The sequence below is a fragment of the Clytia hemisphaerica genome, unplaced genomic scaffold (assembly GCF_902728285.1).
Source record: "Clytia hemisphaerica strain Z4C2 unplaced genomic scaffold, Clytia hemisphaerica genome assembly, whole genome shotgun sequence".
In the NCBI taxonomy this organism is placed as follows: domain Eukaryota; kingdom Metazoa; phylum Cnidaria; class Hydrozoa; order Leptothecata; family Clytiidae; genus Clytia; species Clytia hemisphaerica.
In genome coordinates this window covers 1,122,936-1,147,947 of record NW_027103968.1, presented here as the reverse complement: position 1 = coordinate 1,147,947, position 25,012 = coordinate 1,122,936, and the positions used below count along the sequence as shown (strand labels likewise).

At 34.6% G+C, this 25,012-nt stretch overlaps 2 protein-coding genes across 2 annotated transcripts; both read left to right on the top strand.

Moving 5' to 3' along the window:
* Positions 1 to 1,922: 1,922 nt before the first annotated feature.
* LOC136810453 (cilia- and flagella-associated protein 206-like) lies at positions 1,923 to 15,138 on the top strand. The gene is made up of 14 exons (XM_067067013.1): positions 1,923 to 2,119; positions 6,361 to 6,444; positions 7,188 to 7,380; positions 7,786 to 7,872; positions 8,309 to 8,467; positions 11,078 to 11,170; positions 11,461 to 11,576; positions 11,798 to 12,022; positions 12,375 to 12,464; positions 12,615 to 12,725; positions 13,182 to 13,424; positions 13,602 to 13,745; positions 14,175 to 14,263; positions 14,904 to 15,138. Exons 1-14 carry the CDS (start codon positions 2,012 to 2,014, stop codon positions 15,043 to 15,045), a joined length of 1,884 nt encoding a protein of 627 aa, XP_066923114.1. The 5' UTR covers positions 1,923 to 2,011; the 3' UTR covers positions 15,046 to 15,138.
* Positions 15,139 to 16,282: 1,144 nt separating this feature from the next.
* On the top strand, positions 16,283 to 18,132 carry LOC136810551 (uncharacterized). Its single transcript, XM_067067114.1, has 2 exons — positions 16,283 to 17,824; positions 18,079 to 18,132. Exons 1-2 carry the CDS (start codon positions 16,283 to 16,285, stop codon positions 18,130 to 18,132), a joined length of 1,596 nt encoding a protein of 531 aa, XP_066923215.1.
* Positions 18,133 to 25,012: the final 6,880 nt, after the last annotated feature.

Below are 25,012 nucleotides of genomic sequence, written 5' to 3'. Positions count from 1 at the left end.
CATCGATACTGCAAAATATGCGCTTAAAGTCATTGTATCATAATCGTTTCATCCGATTTTCACATGCTGTATTTGCTCATTGGAAAGATAAAATTTTATGATTTTCAGCATTTCTATAATAAATCAACTGTCACGCTCAGCCACCAACCGACCATTACAAAAATACAAAAATAACAATTCTTATCGCGATTTCCATGATTCCACTGTGACTTCTTCGACGTATCCAGACTTGACCTCAATCTTCGAAATGTCTGGTGATTTGTTCCTGTTGGAAAAAAAAACGTTTTGGTATGTAAACTTTGTATGGTTTGATTACTCGAAATGTGACATTTATGTAAACGAAACACTGAAAACTAATTTTTATTATTTTGGAAGCCGGAAATCCACCGGATGTGAAAAAAAGCCAAATTTGCACAATACTTGTAAATTTGTAAATTGCTAGCTATTTTCTATGAACTATGTACTATCGAAATTTTGGAATTACGAATACTTGGAAATATAATTTTTAGATTCATGAAATCCAAACTCAAGTTACCCGTTTTTGCCCCTACCAACCTGTATTTTCCTGTTCATTTAAAAACGAAAGCAGATTTTCGGCTAGAATGAAAGAAAACTTTTTTACGAATTGCTTGGAATCTCGAATCTTGTCTTTCAAGTTCAAAATATCAAATATTTTCGACCGGAAATGACGCAAAATTTGACCTTGCCTTTCGTTCTAAACTCACTCAAAATAGGTTTATCTTATCAATTTTCCGCATTCCTCTTCAAGTTTTAATTGTGTGTATTGTTCTCCAAGTATTTCAATGTTCTTTTCTTCTTCGTCTTATTTAAGGCGAAATTTTCGACTTCTAGTCGTCTTGTTTTTAAGTATAACCATCATTCTTTCAAAATAAACAAAAATCGTTTAATTCTGATAAATCTACAAGTCAGAATCTTCATTTTAATGAAAACCTCCGTTTTGGGGGCCGTCTCCGTTTTGGGGGCCATATACTGTAGCACCGACATCAAATTACTGTCAATACGTATGAAGGCAATGTTTTACGACTTAAAAAAGTCAATAAATTTACTTTTCTCTTTATCTTCATGCAAATGGTTGTCAAAACGGAGGTTAGTGGCCCCCAAAACGTCGATTCAATTAAAATGAATTTGTTAAAAACCCATCATTTAATCATGTTTCGAATTAATGATACGATAAAATAATTAGTTTTTTGATAATTTTGCAAAAATAAATTTATACCAAAACAATAATTGTTTCAGGCCAGGCTGAGTGCAAAATCCCGTGTAAAATACTAGCAGTCTCTAACTTAGAGTCTAAGTCAAATGTCAATTTTATCGTGAAATATTTCGAATTTTCTGAAAAACTTTGAATTACTGACTGAGTTGGTATGTTGGTATATGTTTATACTTTCCCGAGTTACCCAGTTTTTAGGGTAAATTTCCAATCTTGTTTGACTTTTGACGGTTTAGTCCAAAAAAAAAGGAATTTTCGAAACTAATTTTTGAAAAAACAAGGAAGAAGAAAATTAGCCAAAATTAGCCATGTTATATTGTTATAATGTTAAATTTAAAAATGAAATTTTGATATTTTTCTTTTTTCGAACTCAAGAGAAATGTGTTTTCCAGGTTTTAAAGGTTTAAAGTACCAACATGGCTCATTAAGGGAAAACCTCCGTTTTGGGGGCCGTCTCCATTTTGGGGGCCATATAACTGTGTATCGTGTGCATTATTGTACTGTACTACTGTAGAGACCCTTTCCCGCCATGTTCGCAGATTTTGAAGTCGGAACTTTCTAAAAATCACAGGAACAGCCGATTATCGCCGGAACAACGGTTTTTCTTGAATACCCTGCCGCCCCGCGCCGCCGCACAGCGAAACTTAACAACAAAATTACGTCATCAACTCGGAAATTTGTTTTCGTAAAATGGTAGACCTAACAGCGACATGAACACAAATTCAAAAATTTGAGAAGTCAAGAGCTCAAGTGCAAGTCCTCGTGTGATAAAGTTCAGTGATGTCTCGAGCTCAAGCAGAAAGTGTTATCAAGAACATCATCCGTGAAATAACCCATGAATGTGCAGGTAAAGGACAAGTTGTCTCAGAAACGTTGGTTGCTTTTATGGTAAGTTATATTTCGTTTAGTTTATCATGTTTTATCATCCGCCATTAGCATTATTATTTGATTACAGTTAGGGAAACCATCTAGGATCCTGCCATTCTATACCATGAGATCGGGTAACTTAGCCTATTTTTGATCCTTACCTTCTCTTCGAATAATTTGAACTTACACCTCATTCATTAGACTACATTTAAAAAGCAAAAAGCGTTGATGGCAAGCAAAATTGATGTTATAGATGATGGTAAAGTTCATCTTTGAAAGTTTGAGAGTTTTAAAAGCACATTTTGACAGATTTGATCTTTAAAGCATAGAACAGGAGGTCAAACTGGAATGGAAAAACTTTGAACCTTTAAAACTGATGGTTGCTAACGCAAAATGACTGAAATTTATGAAAACAAAAAAAAGTTTAGACAGCAATCACAAATATCTTCATTTCGCGTCCTCGCTGGATGCTGGGTCTAAAATGTGAGTCGGTTGGTTGGTCGTAAAAATCTTAGGGTTTTCTTACCTGGGCGATTTGCACTAAATCTGTACCGTCCCATCCGAAATCATTTTTTGCATATGATCATGTTCAAAAATAGTGTGACATTTAGTGAACTCAAAAATATAGTATTTCTTGAATAACTTGAAAAATATTTCAAATATAACGTTGAAATTTTATATGATGATCGGTATTTACACAAAGAACATATTTTGATGAAAAAAATGGTAAAATGAGTAAAATGTGTGGTTCCAGGTCCAAATATGTCCAAATATGTATTTTGTCAGCCACCTCAAAGGAGGAAATGGTTTGTTTGAAAATGACACTTGAATCGGTAACTAGAGGTATCATATTATCTCAAAACAGATAAAAGTGCAACATTTTGAAACTGGTTGGTTTCAAAAAGCCACCAGTGTTGTCAGCCACATAAACGACTCATAGCTTATCTTGAAATATCTTGTAACCTAGTAAGCCACTTAATTTCGCTCCAAAACAATTGGAAAGGTTAATCATTCTACTTATCCTTGGTGAAAAAATAAACGGTTAGCCACCAAAAATACTCATTTTATTAACATAATTGTCAGCCAACTTTGAAAATGTCACAAAACAGGCCTTTATTTTTGAACACGATCATATATCTCATTAAGGTTAAGTGTTAATGATTTTTTTCTTTTTTCATCAGATACAGCTTGGTAATGGTACACTTTCTGCAAAATTTCATGTTTTAACTGTCTATCATTAGTCTGCAATCATAAATTTTGTGTCAATTTTTCCTCGTTTTGGCAATTTTTAGCAAAAAAGTGCTTCAGTTTTATGGTAGCACTTTCTTTCCAGGAAGGATATGACCTGGAATTTTGATTTTCCATATACGCAATTTATTCATGTGTTTTTCTACAAAAAAAGTGTTTTGAAACCTTTTTTCCATCTTGCTCTAGCAGTGATTTTCTGTTTACGTCCATTTTGACACCGAAATGTGTCCTGTCCGAAATCATTGCACATTGCCCCTATTTTAAGAGTGTTTATTGAAGGTTTTTTAAGTTTGAGAGTAAGCTCAATCTGTATGTGTTTGAAAACCTGTCAAAAAGTATGATTTTACCATTAGGTTAACATTCTATAGGTCCCAGTGCATTGGTGATTGGAAGTGACACCAAAAAATGTCCCGTCCGAAATCACAATAAGATTGACAATATTTCTGAAGTTCTGCAGGGTAGAAAGATTTGAATGGCTGAATATTGTAATCTAGGATAGAGCATATTTTAATTGAGTAAATCTAAGATTCAAAGCTCTTCAGATTTGATTCCAGGGGTACTAGAAAAAATGTCCTGTCCGAAATCATTTGTCCTGTCCGAAATCATATCTTTTCAAATATGTTTCAATTTGTAATAAAATGAATGTTTAACATTCAGGAAGTTATTAGCAAGACCTAGTGGTAAGAAAAATGTTCAAGCAGGCGAATTGAAGTAAGTTTTTATACCTTTATTTTAACCTTGAAAATAGGAATTGATTTCGGACGGGACAATTTTCCTGTAAAAATAGTATTGTATTAAAACCACTACTGGAACAAAAAGAGTGAAAGATTCTCAAGTATTTTGTATTTGGAATAGTAGTATATTTACGTGTATACTTACTGATAATATGTAGAAAGAAAAAGTTTAGCAAAACTTGAAATAAAACAGATTTTTATGAAAATGATTTCGGACGGGACAGGAAAAATTTAGTGCAAATCACCCTGAAAAAAGATGAAAAAGGTGATTCAGATTTTTAAGATCTATTCTAATTTGAGGAAGGCCTTTGTACAAACAATTTCAGGCTGTTCTACAGCTTCCTTATTCCTCAATACATTTTTCTGATGTATTCTAGCCTTTAGTTTTGCAAATTTTGTCCGTCCGAAATCATTTTCAATATCTACATGCCAATCAAAAGAATGCAACAAAAAAAGGATTTCACCTAAGTTTAGTGATACTTAAATATCACCTGTTACAACCCTTATAATATGTGATACTCTCTACAGTGCAAGTTAGTTTTTTTTTACCACAAATTTACCATTTTCATACGCTCTAACAGCTCCTTGAGCCCCTATATCTTTATTATTAGGCCTTAAAGGTGGTGTCAAGGTACATTTCCATGGAATATAGGCTATAGACTGTCATAGAAAAGTAGAGTTTAAACATAAAAAATGAACTTTATTTTTCATGATTTCGGACGGGACACGGTACAGATTTAGCGCAAATCGCCCACCTCTGTCATCCATTTTTGCATTATCAGTGTATTCTTGAGAAGGAAACTGCCAGCCAGCCATCAGCCTAAATAACCGCGTGTTATGGGTTGTTTCAAATTTATGACCTCCGACTCAAATGGCGCATATGTAATGATAAACAAAGTCAAAAAGCCGCAAATGCGCTAGAAATCGCTCGCAAAAAATTGGCAATAATAAAATTTTTAAATGAAGGAAACGTCATCAACAGAAAAAGTCTGACAAATTTACCAACTCACCAACTCAATTCTACTCAACTTTCGAGAGTTGGTCGGGCGACGCGAAACAAAGATAATGGTGATTGCCACCTTACTCAGAAAAACCAAAAAATGGACAAAAATTCAGGAAAAAAAGACCTAAATTTGAGTCTAATGTATTAGAAACTTTATTTGGAATCTGAAATTCCCGGACATGAGTATTTCCCCTATTTCCACCTTCCTGCCCACTGTGTACCTAGCACACAAAATGAACAGCTTTTTTAGTGCATTGTGTAAACATAATATAATTGGACTCCAAAAAAGCCTGTGGCATGTTGACAGGTTGGCAACATCCATGTTGGTTTTTTTTGTCCCCCAAGATTGGGGAATAATCATTTTTTCCCGTGGCTTTTGTGATCTTATTCAGCTACAAGAAGAAGAGCCTGAAAAGAAAAAATTTTAAGGGGTTTAATTTTTTTAACTTTTGATTTATTCTTTGGGATGTTAGGATGTTATGAGTGAGGGGTAGGGGTTAAAGGCTTAACAGCCCAATGTCGTTAAAGAATTCAAAATTCTTTGTTGATGGTCCCTTTTACCGTCAACTGCTCTAACTTGGGACGATTGGTCAAATCTTGGGATGGTTGATTTCTGGACTGTATTTTCACTTACTGTATTTAAATATCTTTGACAACAAGTTTGTTTTGATACAACGAAATCTATCAATCAAACTTTCACTCTCCCATAATCACAACCAATTGATCGCATTTACGCCTTTCTCATTGCAAAGACTTGCAGTTATGTTAATTAATGACTTTGGTGAAATGTGGCCAAATGGCTGTCCCATGTTTTGTCAGATAGTCCCAAGTTAGAGCAGTTGACGGTATGAGCTGAGATTAGGTATGGTGCTCCACCTCAGCATTCAATGTCAGTCCTCAATGCCCCAAGCAGTTGGAGAACTTGTGAAAATCTCAAATTATATTAATTTTAGAAACAAATTTATTTTCTAAGTAAAATACAAAGCAAAAGGTTTGTATAAGAAAAACTTAAGCCGACAAACCAAACTTATGGAGAAGCACTGGACACAAAATGTTTTCCTGTTGAATGAGAAAACCTTTTTTTAACCATTGAAATTAAATTAACTTTACTCAAACTAGTAAAATACTAATGGTGATTTTTTTGGCATCAACTACGTTTTGCTAGGTTATATTGAGCATAGGTTCTTTTAGCATTAGCTACTTGCTAGTTATTAGTTAGTGAGTCCAAAGGGTTTTATAGCTTTTGTGATCAATTTTGTTTTTATTTTCTCATACAGGTGAAAGCTGTTGTTTTAGATCCTGACAATGGTTTTAATGTTGACAGAACACTTACCAAGACTGATGTTGACAAGCTGATAAGGGTATCTTGTAACCTTTTTGCTACCTTAATCCCATTATTTTTCCGTGCACCTTTTATTTCTGTGCAAAAATCAAGTGCAAGAATAAAAAGTGTGCAAAAAAGGCCTATAAAATTTAAGGCTGCACAATGATGTCTTACAATGTTGTGCAATAGAATTAAGGACGTTAAAATTAGAGGTGTGAAATAAGGTGCGCAAAAATTAATGGTATTGAATGTATATTAAATACCAGATTTTGATTTCTTTTTATGTAAAAGGAATTTTAAAATGACTCGACTTTAATCAATGACTCGACCAAGATTAATCTTTTGCTAGGTATTTCATACATTTTGAAATTCAGATATTATTCATAAAACCACTACTGAGTTCAATTATTGTTTAGTTTGGTTGAACATCTCATAGAACTAATTTTTCTTTGTGGAAGCTGACTAGACGAATCGAAAAAGTGTCAAGAAAAGCGACTTAAAAATTTTAAAAAATTTGACTTTGAAAATTGATTTGAATGAAATAATAATGAATCACTTGTCTTAAGGTTTAATTTTTGCAAAAACAAGGTTCTACCAATTTCTTCACAGCTGTGGTTAAATACTTTGATTAAAATTTTGTTAATCATTTTTACTTATGACTCAACAAATATTGATCTTCCGTCTTTGGTGTTTCATGTAATCCTTCCAACCAGATTCACAAAGTTTTGTACAAAGAATATGTTTTAATGCATATTATTAAAATTTTGTTTTGTTTTTCAGACATGTGTGTTTCGATTACTGGAGAAAGACTCTCCTTCACTGGAGACAATACGAATGCAGGTTTATTTTGATATGAATTATACTACACGTACAGAGTTTCTTGACGAACATCGACGTGTATTGGAAGGAAGGTTACAACCTGTCATCAGAGAAATCACAGATAGTCGAGCAAGGACTCGAGATGAATTGGAGGGTATTATTTAAAAATCAATATTCTTCGCTTGTCCCTTTCTGAATTTTCTAAACTTCATTTCATGGTCGAACTTCAATTCAATTCCCAAGACTTCAATTGCCGATTTTGTTTCAGAATTGTATTTTGTGGTAGGAAATATATTTATTAGCCTACGTGCTTGATGAGAAACTATTCTATTTATCCCAAAATATGTACTTTTCAAATCGTTTAGCCAATACATGTTTTCAGAAGAGAAAATTCAACCTAAAAAATGTAACTTTGGTAAACTTATAACTTTGGTAAAAAGAAAGTGTTTGGAGAAAGTGTTTCATTTAAACTTTTGATTGTCCATCTAAAAATCAACGAATGCTAAGACGTTTGTCACTTCAATGAAATGTTGCAAATGATTTATATATCTTTGTTTAGTGTTATACACGAGAATAGTATCATGTGTTTTGTTGAGATCAGGGCTTGGATCACCCACTGACATCAGTGTTGTCAGGGAAGCAACTGGTATACAAAATTTTTTTATTTCTTTTTAATAAATATTTATCATGCACAGTTTTATTAGGTCCAATGCTACCTTTCTAAAAAAATTTAGGCAGTTTTTTAAAACTTCTTTCTTCGGGTCCTTTTTTTATTTGTGTTTCATTAAATGGTGCCCTAGGGATGTTTTTTCAACACTTTAACGAGTTGAAAGGGTTTTTTTTTTATGCTCCTCTTTTCTATGAGTTTAAACATTTCCGAGCAATTTTGCCTTGTATCAAAATGGTTTGTCTGTAATTTGATAAACTCGTGGTCAACTTTTTCTTGATTACCTCGCTGCGCCTGAAATGATCGAGTCCAATCAAAACAATACCAAATTAAGTAACTGGGTCGAAAGATGGTTCTTTAAGTTAGTGCAGTTTTAATTTTTTAGTAATCCCGTGGTATTTTTCGTATTTTCTAGCTGCATTACAGAGTGTTTTTCCACAAACTGAACTTGGAACGTTCATGTCACTGGTGAAGAAAGATAAGGAGCGACAGTTGGTGGAATTGGCCTTGATTGTGACCGGTATTCGATTGTTTAACCGCGAATGCGGTAAAGGAGGTGATGGCATCGATGAAAGTAAGTTTTCAACTTCTGAATGCGAAACATTCTAAAATCTTAAAGGGTTTCAACATATATATTTTAAGCTTTTGAAACCTTTTCTAATTGATAAGAACAGCCGTTTTTATTAGAAAATTCATAATTTTTCAAATGATTTGTGAAAGTGTATGCTTGCAAAAAATATTTTTATCTCAACTTTTCATATTGCAAATTTCTCAGCTTTCGACCTTGTGAAAGGCTTCAATGGGCAAAATGTTAAGAACAAGTTAAGATGGTCATAAGGCTTCGTGGACTCTAAAACACCCAGTTTCTTAGGAAATCAGAAAAAAGGTGAACCATTTTAAGACCGTTTTTAGGCTGAAAACTCAAAAAGATAAGATCATCCGAATATTTAGAAATTTTTTCTTCTAAAAAAACCTATATATCCACTTTCTGATCTGGAAAAAGCTATCAGAGTCGAAATAGAAATTGAGAGTTTGAATAAGTAATCATGATAATTTTTATGGTTTAAGTTGAAAATTAAAAAAATCAATAAATATTTCAAAATATTAAAAGTATGATTCTAATATTACTGACTTTTAATGACACCTTTCATCATTTGCACCCTGTTTAATACCACTGACATTACTTTTCCTTTACTTTGTAAGATTTCGCCCATTGCACAAGTTGAACAACTTTGGGTTCGGTCATAAAAGCTAGGCTAATATAATAAAAACTGAAAATTAGACATAAAAGTTGCGATTCTAGAAACGGCCCAGAGACAAATAAAATATTTTTTTTCATTAACTTTTTCAACTCTGATAAAATAATGCAGTCTTTTATGTTTACATTCATTTCAAAATGAGTCAACATTTTATTTTTCTCACACACTGCAACCCCAGTTTCCAATAAAAAGTTCGAATGCTTTTAGTACGCAAAATATAAATGACCGAATTCAAAGAAAAATTTGCCAGTAGAAGAAAGCCGGATATACTTCGTAGAGTAGCATTGACTGATGTCACGTCTTTTATGATGAGCATAATGCCATGTGGGAAAGTACAAATTACGTAAAATAAAGTGATCAAAATTAGTGTTTTGACACTTTTCATTTTCCTTTCTCTTGATTTATCTTCAGCGACACTATTTCCACTGTTTTTGTTTCGGTTTGGTGGGTTTTTGTTTGTGTTTCGAATGTTTCCATATGAAATTCCATTGATAATAATTGTAAGTGTCACCAGCAATAAAAAACAATATCCCAGAATTGTTTCAAAGATTGCATATAGTTTGTGATCATACTCTACTACTATTACTATGTATGAAATCAAAAAAACACTTGTACATAAACCAAAAATAATGATTGTTTTATAAATAGTGGCTGGCTGGATTGTTGAGAATGGTTTGACGAGAGACCAATTCCTCAAAAATGTGATTATTAAGAATATCTGGATGCCGAAAATTTGGAAAAAGTTGTTACTAAATATGATAAAATATTGCATTTCCACGGTAACTTTCACCTTAGTCATAGTTACTCTCAGAATAAGGTGAAAAAGAATAGCCATAATATCACAAACACAAATTGCGATGAATAATTTTGTCGATATTTTGATCTTCTTGTTGGTTTTGACTAAAGCTATGATCATCAAAACGTTTGGGATGATTGCAAATATTGGATATGTTGCGTAGACGTAGAATGGTATTTCCGATTCGTTTGCTGCAGTTGGTTTGGTGGAATTCCTTGTAAAACCATTCGAAAATTCTGAACAATTCTGGTTTTCCATCAGTGCTGGGTCTTTTTTTGTCGTAAATATTGTCTAAGGTCTTCAAAGTCGTTAAAGTCTTCTTTAGCTGAATGATTCCTAAATTTCTTTCCTATATTTCCTTTGACGCTAAGTATTCGGCAGATGTTTTTCCGCGAGATGTTATTGAAAAACGGTTGGGAAATGAAAAGTGCAAACACGTATGTAGAATATAGCACCGTGTCAATCCATCAAAGGTTTGACTCTGTAAAGTTGAGCTATCAAAAATAAATATACCGTCTTCGAATAAACGCCCAGTGTGTTTATTACATTTTAGAAGGGGCGTTTAAAAGAAGGGGGCGTTTATTAAATAATCTTCATCAAAGGTCACTTTAATAAAGTGAGTGGAAACCTTATTTTGCCTTTTCGTTTTCTTTCAGTTCAAATATGTCATTTTCGAGATGAAAAACGGGTCAAAATTTCTCCCTAGAGGAGATGCGTTAATTAAAATGTTTTCCTTTAGGGAGGGTGTTTATTCAAGGGGGACGTTTTAAAGAAAATGGGCTTTTACTCAAAGTAATACGGTATGGTATTTTGTTTTGCCTAGGATGTTTGAAAAAGTTATTGCCAATTACTTGCTTTTCTCCATTCTCCAAAGATATGCTGTTATGCTGGTTTGCAAAGTTCATTTGAATTAAGATTGCTTCAAACGCATAAAATATAAAATAGACTTGGCTCATTTTTCTGGGAAAATATTGTGAAACTAATTTTTTGGCTAAACAATGAAATTGGGGACTCGAAATCTTTTTCTAAATTAAGAAAGGAGATTGAGATAATTTGAATGTAAAAAATGGAATAAGAAACCAAATGTTTCCAAATGATTCTTGAGAAGGTAATAATCTTCTCTCTTCAGTACCAACAGTGTTGCAAGAAGCCATTCCCAATGCCATACAAAACCTTGACGAAGAGTTAAGAAAAATCACAAGTCAGGTTTTTCTTTATACAGGTATGTTAGAGTTTAATGTTGAATTTTTTATTCAATTGAGTCAATTTTATCTCTAATTCGGCGTCCTAGTTATTATTATCCGTTTACATCTTTCGACCGAAATCATAAACTAGCTTTTCCATTTCGCCTAACAAAAGTTTCTATCTTTTGTTGTTTTTTAACTGCACGGAACCTCGATAATTCAAAGGTCTCCTTAATTCAAACACGGTGTTTAAGAAAGTACCTTTCCAGTGTGTGATGAGTTAGTCCCCTTTTTTATGAAAACTCCACCTTTCCATATTTCATTTCAGCGGTTCTTGAGAATGCTTGTTTGAACCACGAATTCCCGGACACATTGGAATGGGCCAAACTGAAAGATTCACATTTCAATTCAAGACAACATGAACATTTTCTCAACGTTCTGATGGTAAAAAGATTGAAATATAGCCTAACCTGAAATCCCTTTTTGCAGTGAATCGCTCCACGCTGTCATGATAAGTTCACTCATATATCACTCTCTATCTGTCTGATAATCGAAATTCCGGTCGTCGTCAAATTGCAGGATGTAAAACGATAAACTCGTATACACAATGGCTGAAAGTGTTGATAATGTCACTTAATAACATTTTTTTATATTCAAACTCATAGCACGATTTGAATGATTGCAAAGAGCACGTGGAATCGTTACGTTTGAAATACTTGGTGCAAATGGACAACGTCAAAGATACAGTCTCATCAAAGACAGCTGTCCCCACAGCACAAGTTTACCCACAATTCATCGGTCTTGCACATTTGTGGACTGCATTTCAAGATGAAATGGTCTTATTGAGTGTTCTAACTAATTTGATCTCTAGCCTGGATCAATTTGCACAGGTGAGTGTTATTGGTATTTTCATTATTGAAATTAAGGACTTTGAAGAAGTGCAAGGGTTTGGTTGTCGTCCCCGTCCCATAATATGGGAAATTCTAAGCGTTGTTACTACCCTCCACTAAAATATCATGTTTAAACTGTCTTTCAAAATGGGGGAATTAGGCTAAACTTTTCCTTTGCAAATACTTAAATTAAACAATACCCCCGTTCTTGCTATCCTCCTTAATTCAGTAAAACTTCTTAAATGTCGTCCTTTAAGAGTGGGTCGAACTAAGACAAAGATGCTACATAGGGACACTGGGTTTCATGAAGAAATTTGAATTTTAATTTCAAGGAATTCTTTTGCTGTTTTAGGTTCATGTTTCGATGTTTACAAAAGAAGTTTTGAATGATTATTTGAATGAAGACGGATTGATCAAGTCTGATATGGACCGAATGAACATGGTACTGTTTCTTTTAACCCTTTGCAACCTAAAGATTTAAACATCTTTAATCTCAATCAAGTACTAAATGATTCTTTACTCTAAAGGTCATTGACGGAAAATTTTCAAAAACTAAATATAACTTTTTAAATTTTCCATGTTTTTCTCGCAGACAAATGGCAACGAGCACCGTATCAATGCAGCCAAAATTTTGAACAAGAAAATTGAAGTATTGTTCCCAGAATCCACCAAGAATTTCACTCATTTACCTATTTATGCGAGAGTATGTTGTCCCTAAGAGTTCTTTGCAGTTTTTTCTTCTACAGTTTTATGTGTTTTCTTACCACATTTTGGTATTTGAAAGGCCGGCCACGTTTTAAGAAGGCGGCTGTGAGTTATAACTCGAATACGAATGGCTTCAAAAATATGCTTCTAATTGATTACGCGTACTTTTTGGATTGGCGAAGTTACTTTTGGAATTTAACATCGGAATTATTTTATTGTTCCATTTCTTCAAAACAATAATATCTTTATCCTAATTAAAATCAACGAAGCAAATTCCTACATCATCTTTGCTTTTAGGAAACTTTAAAGTGTAAAGCAGCAAATAGATAAAAAAGAATGAAACGACTACTTGTGTTGAAATCTTCGTTATCTTTTTTACGTCACTTAAACAGCATGTAGCTCAACATAAGGGGAAGCTTAGAGATTTGACAATCTCTTTTACATTTTCATTTAGGGATATTGTCCTTGGTCCCTTTACACGTACAACGGCCTCTTGGTGCCATCCAACCCAAACATCGGTATCTTGCAACACAGCAATGTTTATTATGCTTTTGCCAGCGCTGAGGGTGCTTACGAATTCGCTTCGGATCCTGACGCCTTTTGTAAAGGAGTAGCAGACGTCGCAAAGAAATCACCTGAACTCATTCAACTCCTTGAACTGCACAAACAGTTCGCGGCTATCACGCCTTATACACAGGTAAAGATAAAGTCTATTTTAGATGTTAAAGACAGTGAGAAAATTGCATATTGTTAAAGAAATTTTCGCATACTTATGATTGTTTTTGTGTTATTTGAAACCCAATTTTTGGGTGTAATAAAGATTAAGGGTCGTTGAACCGGCATATTAACAAAAAATGAATTGTTTATCTTTTAGCAAGGGAAAGAGAAGAGTTTCCTTCCTTATCCAGTCACCAAGTCGGATATGGGTACACAGACCGACACCCATCCAATGGAAACAAACTTGGTCAAAACGTACGAATGGAATGAATGGGAATTGAGAAGAAAAGCTTTGAAACTGGTATGTTTTTACAAGATGAGGAATGTTTTGTATTTCATATTTGACTATCCCCAGTCAAAGTTTAAACGCAAATCCCATGTCACATTCTATTAATAACGATTGACCATAGACAACAGTTCTATTCATCATGGACCAATTGGGAATAGGCTTACTGATTTTCTGGATGACGTGTAGGTGCCACCTTACTTTTGGAAATTTTTTGACCCCTACCTGAACATTTTTCGATCATACTTTCCATGATTTCCAACATTTAGCCTTTTGAGAAGCAAAAATTGAAGAATTTTACTTTTCTATCATTCTTTAAAACCCTTCGAGAGAGTGAAATTTGATATTAGCAATCTTTCTTGTAACTAGACCCTCACCCTCGGAGTTTGAAGAACGTGGTTTTGATGGTTTATTGACAAAAATGATATATTTTCTTTATTGCAGGCAAATCTTCGTAAAAAGATGACACACTCGGTACAGACAGAACTCAGCAATTACAAACGAGAAAACACAACACAATCTTATCCACCAAAGTAAGCTTACATTTCTTCAGCGATTTGTGAAGATAGAAGTTATGAAATCAATCTCCCTTTTCAAAATCAGTGGACAGAATAATTTCAGGATTTATTACAAACTATTCTTACAATTTCAAAATCCGCTCTAGATCAATTTCGTAAAGCATTTATTGTGAGACAGGTATACCATGTTTAAAATACACGTTTTTTTTTAAGAAACTAGTTTTACCAAGCCTCAATGTTTCTTAAGAAATCGGCCTTTTGAGCCTTAAATGTTTCTTACATGTTTCTAAATTTTATCAAGCTTAAATGACGCATGTCGATAATACAATAGTCTAATTGACTAATCTACGGTTGTACTTTCCTATCTTCTATATTGGTTTTCTGACTTTCTTAAGTGTTTCTAACTGTTATGTATGTATATTTCTGGAACCTTGATTGGAAGGTTCTTAATAAAAACGAATTAAAAAATGCTATTTTCTCATTCGCAGCCTCAGCATGTTTCTTAGATGTTTCTTAGATTTTAGGCATTGTGAGCCTCATGTTTCTTAAAAGTGTGTTTCTTAAAAAAAAAACGTGTAGAAAATTACCTTCCCAGGAAGTCCACTAAATGATTATAAACATTTGAACACTTTAATTTTTACATTTTACTTTTCAGAGATCAAGAAACACAAACGAAACGAGAAAGTTATACGAACGTTCCAAAACCAAGTGTTTATATCGCTGGTTTGCGTGGCGGAAGCACAACACGTACCAAAATGACCAAAGTTGACCTTACGCGTGATGTTAAAGATATTTAGAACGCCTGCGGACCGTATGATTTCGACCATGACTAAAGATTACATTAGACTTCAATATAGTAAACTCCCGGTTATTCGAACCTCCAAGGGGAATAAGAAATATTCGTGGAACGAATTTTTTTCGCGAAATTTAATTACGCGGTTTTTTTGACAAATCCGCGAATTAACCGAGAGTGTTTTTGCATAAGTTAGGTAAGCAGATCCAAAGGGAACACTAGCTCACTTCGAATAACCGAATTATTCGAATAACTGCCGGTTCGAATAACCTCGGACCCTTAAAAAGCAGGAAAAATTTGAAAAACTTTCAAATTTTACGACCCTAATTTGACACAATTTCAATGTTTTTAGGAGGAAAATAATGAATTTTTCCTATTTTTCTGACCCTTAATGGGAATGAGATTTCATTTTCTGGTTTTTTCAAAAAAGGCATCTTTAAGCGCGGCACATACCCTTACCCTTCACTTGCCTAAGTACTCCCCGGATACACACAAAAGTGACTTTTTTCTGTGTTAAACGCTTGAAATGGATTGTAGGCCTGAAATTTGCGTGCCAACCCAGTTTTTATCAATATATTTTAATTTTCAGTATCACATTGTAAATATAATATAGTTTAATAACGTAATGTAACTTATAATTATTATTTTGCCTCTATTAAATATTAGTTTTATAAAATCAGCTGTAAATACATTGATTGCTAAAACACACTTTGAAAAGAAAATGCTACAGGCAACGGAAGGTATATTACTTTCCTCCCTCTTGAGACGGTAAAGCTTGGCTCCAAAAGAGTCAACAAAGAATTCCGTAGGGAATTTCCCTTCTGTCCACTATTTCTCTCAGTTTGAACCACAAGTGATTTTGTGGTTTAGAGATGCTGGCTAAATCGATCTAGCCTGCCAGGGTGCAGTATGCAGTGCTGACGAGTCCCAATAAGGACGAAATGCATATGCTGCTCTGCCACCCAAATCTCCTGAGTGAATATAGTTGGACAGAAATTCTTATTTCTTCACATATATATTCTTTATCTCCTCTCATGCAGTGTTGAGGCTTTCCTCCCTCTTGAGACGGTAAAGCTTGGCTCCAAAGGAGTCAACAAAGAATTCCGTAGGGAATTTCCCTTCTGTCCACTATTTCTCTCAGTTTGAACCACAAGTGATTTTGTGGTTTAGAGATGCTGGCTAAATCGATCTAGCCTGCCAGGGTGCAGTATGCAGTGCTGACGAGTCCCAATAAGGACGAAATGCATATGCTGCTCTGCCACCCCAAAACCAAGGAATACAACCTTATACCAGTTGATATATCGAATGGATCTGGCCCTCTCTACACCTATCATCACATCACCCTAAATAACAAATCGTACATAGACCATATCTTGGTGTCAACAGACCTCGATTCATTCCTGAAAGACTGCACAGTGCACAACCATTCTGCCATGAATATTAGCGACCATCTTCCAATCTCCATGACTCTAGATCTACCCTACCAGGATCGCACTGACGCTTCCCTGCAACAATCAGACGACGTAGAGCAATATACAATACCGAATTACATGTGGAGGAATCCTCTATTTCTTGAATTATACAAATCAGAAATCATAACTGCAATCCAAAATTGTACCAGACAGGATACCAGCACACGCATCCAAGAACTCGTTAACATCTTAAAGCGGTGTGCCTCGAAAGCTCTTTCTGCGATAAACACTAATCATCATCATGTATCACCTAAGCCTTGGTGGAATGAAACACTCAGCCAGAGAAGAGATGTTCTTCAGAAAATGTTTAATGATTGGAAGGATGCAGGCTTTCCCAGAGATTCTGACAACGTTTCGTATTGTAGATATTTGTTTGCTCGAAAACTTTTCAGAACAGAAGTTAAGAGGGCAAAAAACCAAGCAACAGCTGAGTATTACGTGAACTTTGAGAGACTTAAAAATTCAAACCCGAGATTCTTTTGGAAACAGATAAAGTTATCGAACCAGACATCCACAAAATTATACACAATCAATGGCAAATCCAAGATCAACGAAATAACCTCTGACTTCCAAGATCACTTCAACCGTTTACTGAACACTCCAAGGATTCCAAATTACGACAACGAAAAATCAAACAATGAACTCTCTTCGCTTTTCGACAAATTAGGTGAAGATGTTAATAATAGTAGTGACTTCTATGTATCTGAACTGGATGTCTCGAAAGCTATCAAAAAACTAAACCAAAATAAAGCAAAAGATCCTTTTCAAATCCAAGCTGAACATCTTATTTTTGCTCCAGAAAACGAATTTCTCACATATCTCACTCGCCTCCTAAACGACCTGTTTAATGATGAAAATTTGCCGGACCTTCTCAGTACATCCATCATCATTCCGCTAGCAAAATCAACCAGAAAGAGCTTAAAAGACCCAAACAACTACCGTGGGATTAGCCTGATACCGATTTTAACGAAGCTTATGGAACAAATTATCCTAATCAAACATCCAGAATTGACAGAACACGGCCCTTCCCAATTCGGCTTTACCTCCAGATCGTCTACCACGCATGCAGAAACAGTGATATATGACACAATTAGACATTATAATAATCAAGGATCTCCAGTGTATATTTGCAGCTTGGACGCAGAGAAAGCCTTTGATTGTTGTAACTGGCTAAAGCTGTTCCAGAAACTCAACAGTGAAAGTATTCTTCCAAAAACTGTAATAAGAACCTTAATCCAACTATATATGAATGGAGACGCCACAGTTCGTTATCAAAACCATAAATCTGCACCCTTCAAACTATCACAAGGGGTAAGACAAGGATCTATCCTCTCTCCTCATCTCTATAATTTCTATACAAAGGACATACTGGAAAACATCAAATCTCTGAACGCTGGTACCTACCTACCCAACATGGATACCTCTATTATCGCCTTTGCCGACGACATTATTCTTCTGAGTCCCACCCTTAGAGGCCTGCAGATGATGATAGATAAATGTGTGCAAAAAGGTTGTGAACATTTGATAAAATTCAACGACAAAACTCAATTTGTAATATCAGGCAGATCACCAATTCCAAATCCGACAATAACCGTCAACAACGTCAGCATCCACCCTAAAAGAACCCTAACTCATCTCGGTTTTGAATGGATAAATTCTATCACCTCAAATGAACTCACCTTGAAGCAACATCTTACAAACAGAATAAACAAGCTCTGGGCCACAACTGCATCCCTCGTCTCTTCAGGTATAAGGAAACTCCACCCTTACAGCATTGCGACCATCTACAAGACAGTGATAATACCTCAACTCCTTTATGGCCTGGAAATCGTTGACATTAACCAAACTGCCACCTTGCAGCTCAACAGGTGTGGGAGATCCAGTCTTAAATCCTTGCTTGGCCTGTCAAAGTACAGTAAAAACTACTTGCTAGATCTTTTCCACATCTCAGAGATATCAACTCTCATCTTACAAAGGAGGGTACAACTTTTTGATCAACTCTTTAAAAATCGAATCACTGCCCCTTATCTTCTGCATCTATTAACTTGTAGCGAAAGGAGTCATTTTGTTCTTGGAAATTTGATAAATGCATGTGATACTTTTGGGTTAGAACCAATAGATATTGTAATTAATGGTGCGAACAAATGTCTTTTGGAAAATGTACGGTTGGTAAAGGACGAAGATAAACAGAACATTGATACCTGTAAGATGTATCTGGCAAATTGGCAAAATTTTGAATATAGACAGGGTTTTAAGGACCTACTACAATGTGAGGTGAAAAGAACCTGATCCCTTTTCTTCACTACCCTTTTTATTTATCCCCTTATCCCTTATCCCACTGTTTTCAGGTTTCTAGGTTTTTTCACCTCTCTTTTACAGTAGCTCCTTTACCCTTTTAGTTGCTTATTATTGATAGGAAAGAATGTTTATATGACATATCTGTTTAATTTTTATGACTGTAGTTCCTGGCTTTTACTTTTGAGTTTTCTTGAGACCCAATTTTTGTGTTCAGTTTTTTCAGTTCAGAAATTCAATACTTAAGCTTTGTCGCTCATCATATAAAATACTTTCGAGTTTTGTCGCCCTTTTATCTCTTGTGACTCTCAGGTTTCCTTTTGGTGTAGCCCACTTAAACTTTGTGATTAAACTTAATTTATCATATGATATTTATGATATGTATGATACAGTATTTATTTTTGTCTGACCTACACTTTCACCAAAATCCCAGTCTATTTGGATTTTTGGCATTTTAAGCAAATATCAATTTTTCAGCCTCTTTCGGCTCGTTTTTTTTTGTGTGGCGTTCTGGTCTGTACGTTTCTTCAAGTTTGATCCATCAATATCTTTTCCCAGCCTCTTTGTTTGATCCAGTTAAAACTTCTAGCTATGATGGTGCTGGTCACACTCTGTTCAATATGATCAAATATCTTTTTATTAGGGATAGGATAGGGTTTTCGACTTGACAAAAATGATATAGTTAGTAGATTTTATTTTATTAAAAAAAAAAAAAAAAGAAAAGTTGTAACATTTTATTTTTACTTGTACATATTTTTAGTAGATATACCGAGATTTTTGGTGATTAAAGAGACATAAATAAAAAAAAAAAAAAAATCTCCTGAGTGAATATAGTTGGACAGAAATTCTTATTTCTTCACATATATATAAATTTACTATTCCCTATTCCTAGGTTGAATAGGATGCAAGTCCGTCTTGATATCAAAATAGACTTGCATCAAATTCTCGTCAATAAATAAATGTAAATGTAAATAAATAAAATTCTGGATAACCCAGTCTCATCATAGAAAATAATATCTATTTTCTCCTTTTCAATGCATCATTACATAAGCCATCAATGCCCAAATTTTCATTGGCCATTACCTGTTCCATCAGAGACCTAACTGGTCGGCCTCTTCTGGTGTACTTGTCATCATTAAAAGTAAGCTTTTTGACATTTCGATTCACTTGCATACGGATTACATTGGCAACGTAATTGCGTTGCTGATTTTTAATAAATACACTCACATCCTTTGTGCCACAAATTTCATGTAAACGAACATTACTAATCATCATTCGAAAATCATTCTCCACTTCGTTTACGTGTTTCATGCCATTACGAATCATACGTCTAAGGAACATACGATATGTTGCATCAATGCGATCATATTGGTTCTGGGTGATATTCCAATTCTGACATGCATAGGTCAATCTACTACGAACGAAGCTGTTCAAGAATTTTACACGCGTTTTCAAGTTGATTTGAAAGTTTTGTAGTAAATTTGATAATTCATTAAACTTAACGGATGAAATTTGAATTCTGTGATTTATTTCGACGTTACCCGAATTTGGTTCCAAATAGTCTATATGGCAGCCAAGGTATTTGAATTTTTGAACATTCTTCAGCGGAGAGCCATCGATCGGAATTATGGTTGCCGGGTATTCATTTGTATTTGGGTTTTCACCGTTGATAATCATTGTCTCCGTTTTAGAGGTGTTTATTGTCAGACCAAAATTTTTGAATACAGAGTTCAGTAAATTTGCAGAATTGTTGAGACAGATGTGATTTGTGAGAAACAGAACTAAGTCATCGGCATATCCACACCAGGGTAATGTGGAGGAGCCGTTCAAGTCAATATTTTGTTCTCTGAGTGTGTATCGTTCTTCCCTTGTCAAACTCCTGGGGTTAATACGATACTTGTGTTCGAAGAATTGGGTATTGGTAGATTTTTCGATAAATACGCGCATCACAAAGTCAATGAATAAATTGAAAAGGAAGGGGCTCTCTGGACCACCTTGTCGGACACCCGAAGTTGTTTGAAATGTTTCGCCTTCATACGTTAGGCTTGTGTATGCATACAATTTTTCAAGAATACTGATTACGTGAGGTGATTGGTTTGCAGCAAAGCGTAGCTTGATAGAATCGAACAGCCACTTCCTTGGAATGTGGTCGAATGCAGCTGTTAGGTCGACAAAGAGAAGGAATAGAGGTTGCTTTTTTCGGTGGGTGATTTGTTGGATACGTTTTACGGTGTAGATGCCGTCAGTGGTACCCCGATCGTGACGAAATCCATTTTGTTCCTCGGAAAGCTGTTGTTCATACCAGGGACGTAAGCGATCAAGTATAAGATTGATGATTGATGCTTAGATTAAGACCGAATCGCTGACCTTTACCTTGACTAAACTACATCTGCAATCTTTGACCAGAGTTTTTAGAAAGGTGGTACCCTAATTGTAGCACGAAAAGTGGTATCCTAATGGAAATACTAATTGATGTCGTTCAATTTATTCCTTACCCACATTCATTTTTGTTTTACTGGGATCGAGAAACTGTGTCTATTTTTGTCGGTTTTATCAGCCTAACGACAAAGCAACCACAAACAGTTTTAGCACCAGCAGTATGATGTTATTTCCTTGCATTTGAAATCCGCGAGAATTGTTCGTTTCAGTCAATGTGTACTCTTAGGTGCCAAATAAACGGGGGGGGTTCGAATAAACGGGGGGGTTGGAAAAAATTTTCAAATTAAATAAACGGGGGGACCTAATTACCGGGGGGGGGGGGGGAAAATGGACCTTAAAAAAACCTTAAAGGGGACGTCTGGTCTGATTTTAGGTATTGTTTTTTTAGAATTTTTGGAAAAATTATTCCAGGGAGATTAAAATGAGCTATCTCACTTCAGGAGATTTTTTCTCAATCACTTTCTATGGCCATTTAAAAAATCCCTCTTTTTCAAAATTTATGACGTAGCTTATGTTATATGTTTTCTATGTTCTTCCAAGTAAACAAGATTAACTCCTCTTTCTGTGCAGCTGGCATTTTTATAAGAAAATTTTAAGTAAGTCAGAGATGTGCAAGAGCATTTAAAGTCGTCAAAACATCTTTTTCCCAACATTTTGTCAATGAAAGCTTACTCCAACATCTTCATAGAAAACTGAAATATTTATATAGTTATGGACTGGAAAAATCATCGAAATTAGAAGTTTGAATTAAAATGTTCTTATCAAAAGTTGTTTAAATACAGTACTTTAGACTACAGACAAGATTTCTGTTCTTATAAATTACGAACAAAGGTTACGTCAAAAATCAGGTAAAAGAGAGGAAATTGTAAAACACTAAAATCTGAATATGTCAGTCAAAACTAAAGATTTTGAGTTCGTTTTTTCTGCAAACTTTTTTTTACTAATTTAGCTATCTGGCATAGAATTATGACTGAAATGATCTAACAAAGCAGACGTCCCCTTTTAAGAAGGGTCAAAATAGACTAAATTTAGGCTTTTTAGAGTAAAACAAGGAACTTTCCTTTTGGTAGCTGGGAATTTTGTTCAAAAATTAATAAACGGGGGGTCCTAATAATATACAGGTACGAGCCGGGAAGTATCTTATCCATTTGGTGGACTAACTTTCTTGGGGTTTTTCTTGTTCCTTATGGTAATAAGAATATTTTAAGCTTCTGGGCCACCTGGATTTCTCACCTGGGTATCCATAATGGCGGATTTTTGGTCATGTGACCCCCGTAGGCAAAACTGAAAATTCTTCCAACCCAAATATAGGCATATCATATATCAATCGATCGGAAATTTGATACTGATTAATTTTGAGATACAAAGTTGGGTCTGAAAACTTTCCTATCTCGAGATATAAATCACTTTCGTTTTCTCAGGTTTGGCTGCAGTTGTAGGCGGGCATTCATGGAGTGAGGCAATTCTTTTAGTCATATCTCAAGAAATATGCTTTTAAACATATCAAAACTTTATGTGCTCCTAGAAAAGGCATTAAAAATTGTTTGTGCAAATTTTCAAAAATTTTGCAGTAAAAATGTGTATTTTACAGACCAGAGTACAATTTTTTTACCGTCGAAAAAAGATCTTTTTCTCTCAAAATTGGTCTTTTTGTCTGAAATGAATTAGTGAAATGATGCTTAATAAGGTTTAGAGCCACTCGATTCTTCATATTATACTCAGAGAGGTACCTGGGGAATATATAAGGGCTAAGTGTGTCTGGTCAGCACTTTATAAGTATGATTTACGTTAAGACATGATCCCGAAAACGCTGAAATTTCCAAATAATTAATGAAAAATTCTCTCATTGCATCTCAACATTTTACGCGAACCTTCTGTTCTTTAGATTGACTAATGCAAAGAATTATGAATAATGTAAATCGTTACAGTGTGTATTTTACAGACAGGATTTAAGTCCTTCTAGGAGCTTGTCTTGTTCTAAAACGCTTTAGATTACTACAGAAATACCCAAACTTGAGAATTTACTGAGTTAATCCGTCAAAATTTACCAATTCCTTTATCTTTATTGTTCATGCATGAAACGAGATTTAGAGGGCTTAGAATCTGTATTGTCTGTAGGACCAAAAAACGTCGGCATAATATGGCTTCGAGAGGCGATAATCCTAGGCCATTGTAGGAAGCCTAGTGATATTATATTCATGATGAAATTGTCCAACCAACTAAGAATATCACCATGCCAAGTATAAGGCATAACATAAGGGCTAACTAACTGTTAAGAATATTTTAGGATGATTTTTATCAAAATGTTAAGAATGATCATGATTAAATAGAAATACATTCTTATAGAAAAGCGTGTATTGAAAAATTTTAGCCATTATATAAATTCTCATTAGGTTACCTTAACAACTTTTTTTGATAACTTTATCATGACGTGTGCGGCATTGCACTCTTCTTTCATAGAAATATTACTTTTAAATAAATTTGTTTTTTTATATGGTTAAGGTGGCCATCCACTGAGTTTGAAAATAGTGATACTTTTTTGGTGGTTTTTTATTTTTTTGGCTTAAAGTCAAGTATAACTTCTCTGGAATAACCTCTGAAAATTTCAATTCATAAAAGTAAAGAATAAGCAGAAAATTTTAGGTTTTAAAACACCTACCTTTAAGCTTTTAATGCTTCGCCCACAGACGCCCTGTTTCCCGCCCGTTAGTAAAACAGCAATTCTACCTTCTCTAGCAGCTCGAACGGCTTGAAAATCTTTACGGGTCGTCTTCAAATCGCTAGAAACATTTCTAGAAGGTTTGAAGTCGCTTGGTGTACCCATATTCAGTTTTAAAATGTTGTAAACAATGACCGCCCTCGAATTTTGAGGTGAATTTTAAAGACAGAAAGATGGTTTTTTTGGAGGATGAAGCTTACTGACTTTTGCTGAGTGTTTCATCCACATTTGTTGCTGTAAATGATGTTTTATGGTTCTCTTATTATACAAGGAGGTTTGTAAAGCTCTAAGGAATATTTAATCATGATGTAACTTGTGATTTCTTTTGATTAAGAGCACGGTCGGTTGTTTGTGTATAGTGCGCCAAAGGTATGTAGAACTTTTGTTTGCTTGGTTATTCTTTTTTGGGTGCTATTTTTTTGCCAGGAATCTCTTAAAAAACAACACAATCATCTTCAAATTACTTTTTCAAATGTGTGGGATTAGAATGTGGCGGTTTCATGTGTTTTCAGCGATGGCATGAAAGTGAAAGTGAAAGTGCCCTGTAACACGATAATGAGTCTTCAGTTCCAGAGCTTTTTGAATGAATATTTTAACTTAATTGATTCCCTGCTGATAGGAATAGTCCAAAATAGTCTTACAATGAATGTGGGCATTGTTATTTACATTTCGGGGTGGTTTTCGTGGTGAAAATGAGTTTTGCGGTCTTTTTTCAAAGTTTTGCGGTTTTCTGGAAATGATCAAAATGTCACTCAAATTGGCCAAAATTTTCACTGTAAATAGTTTTAATCCTTATTTCCTTTGAAATAATGTAGAAAACTCCCTTATAGGCTCAAATCATAAAAAAATCCCTATTGAAAACTATAATCTGTTCATTTAACCGCAATTTATGTTTTAAAAGCACGATTTCTCAAAACGCAAATCTGAGGGTTCGCAATTACTGTGGCGGAAAAATCTCAGGATGTAGTTGTCCGATTGGTCTGATTTTTTCAGGGTATTTCCACATCTATGAGAGCTGTGGAATGAGCGAAGGATTTTTCAGATTT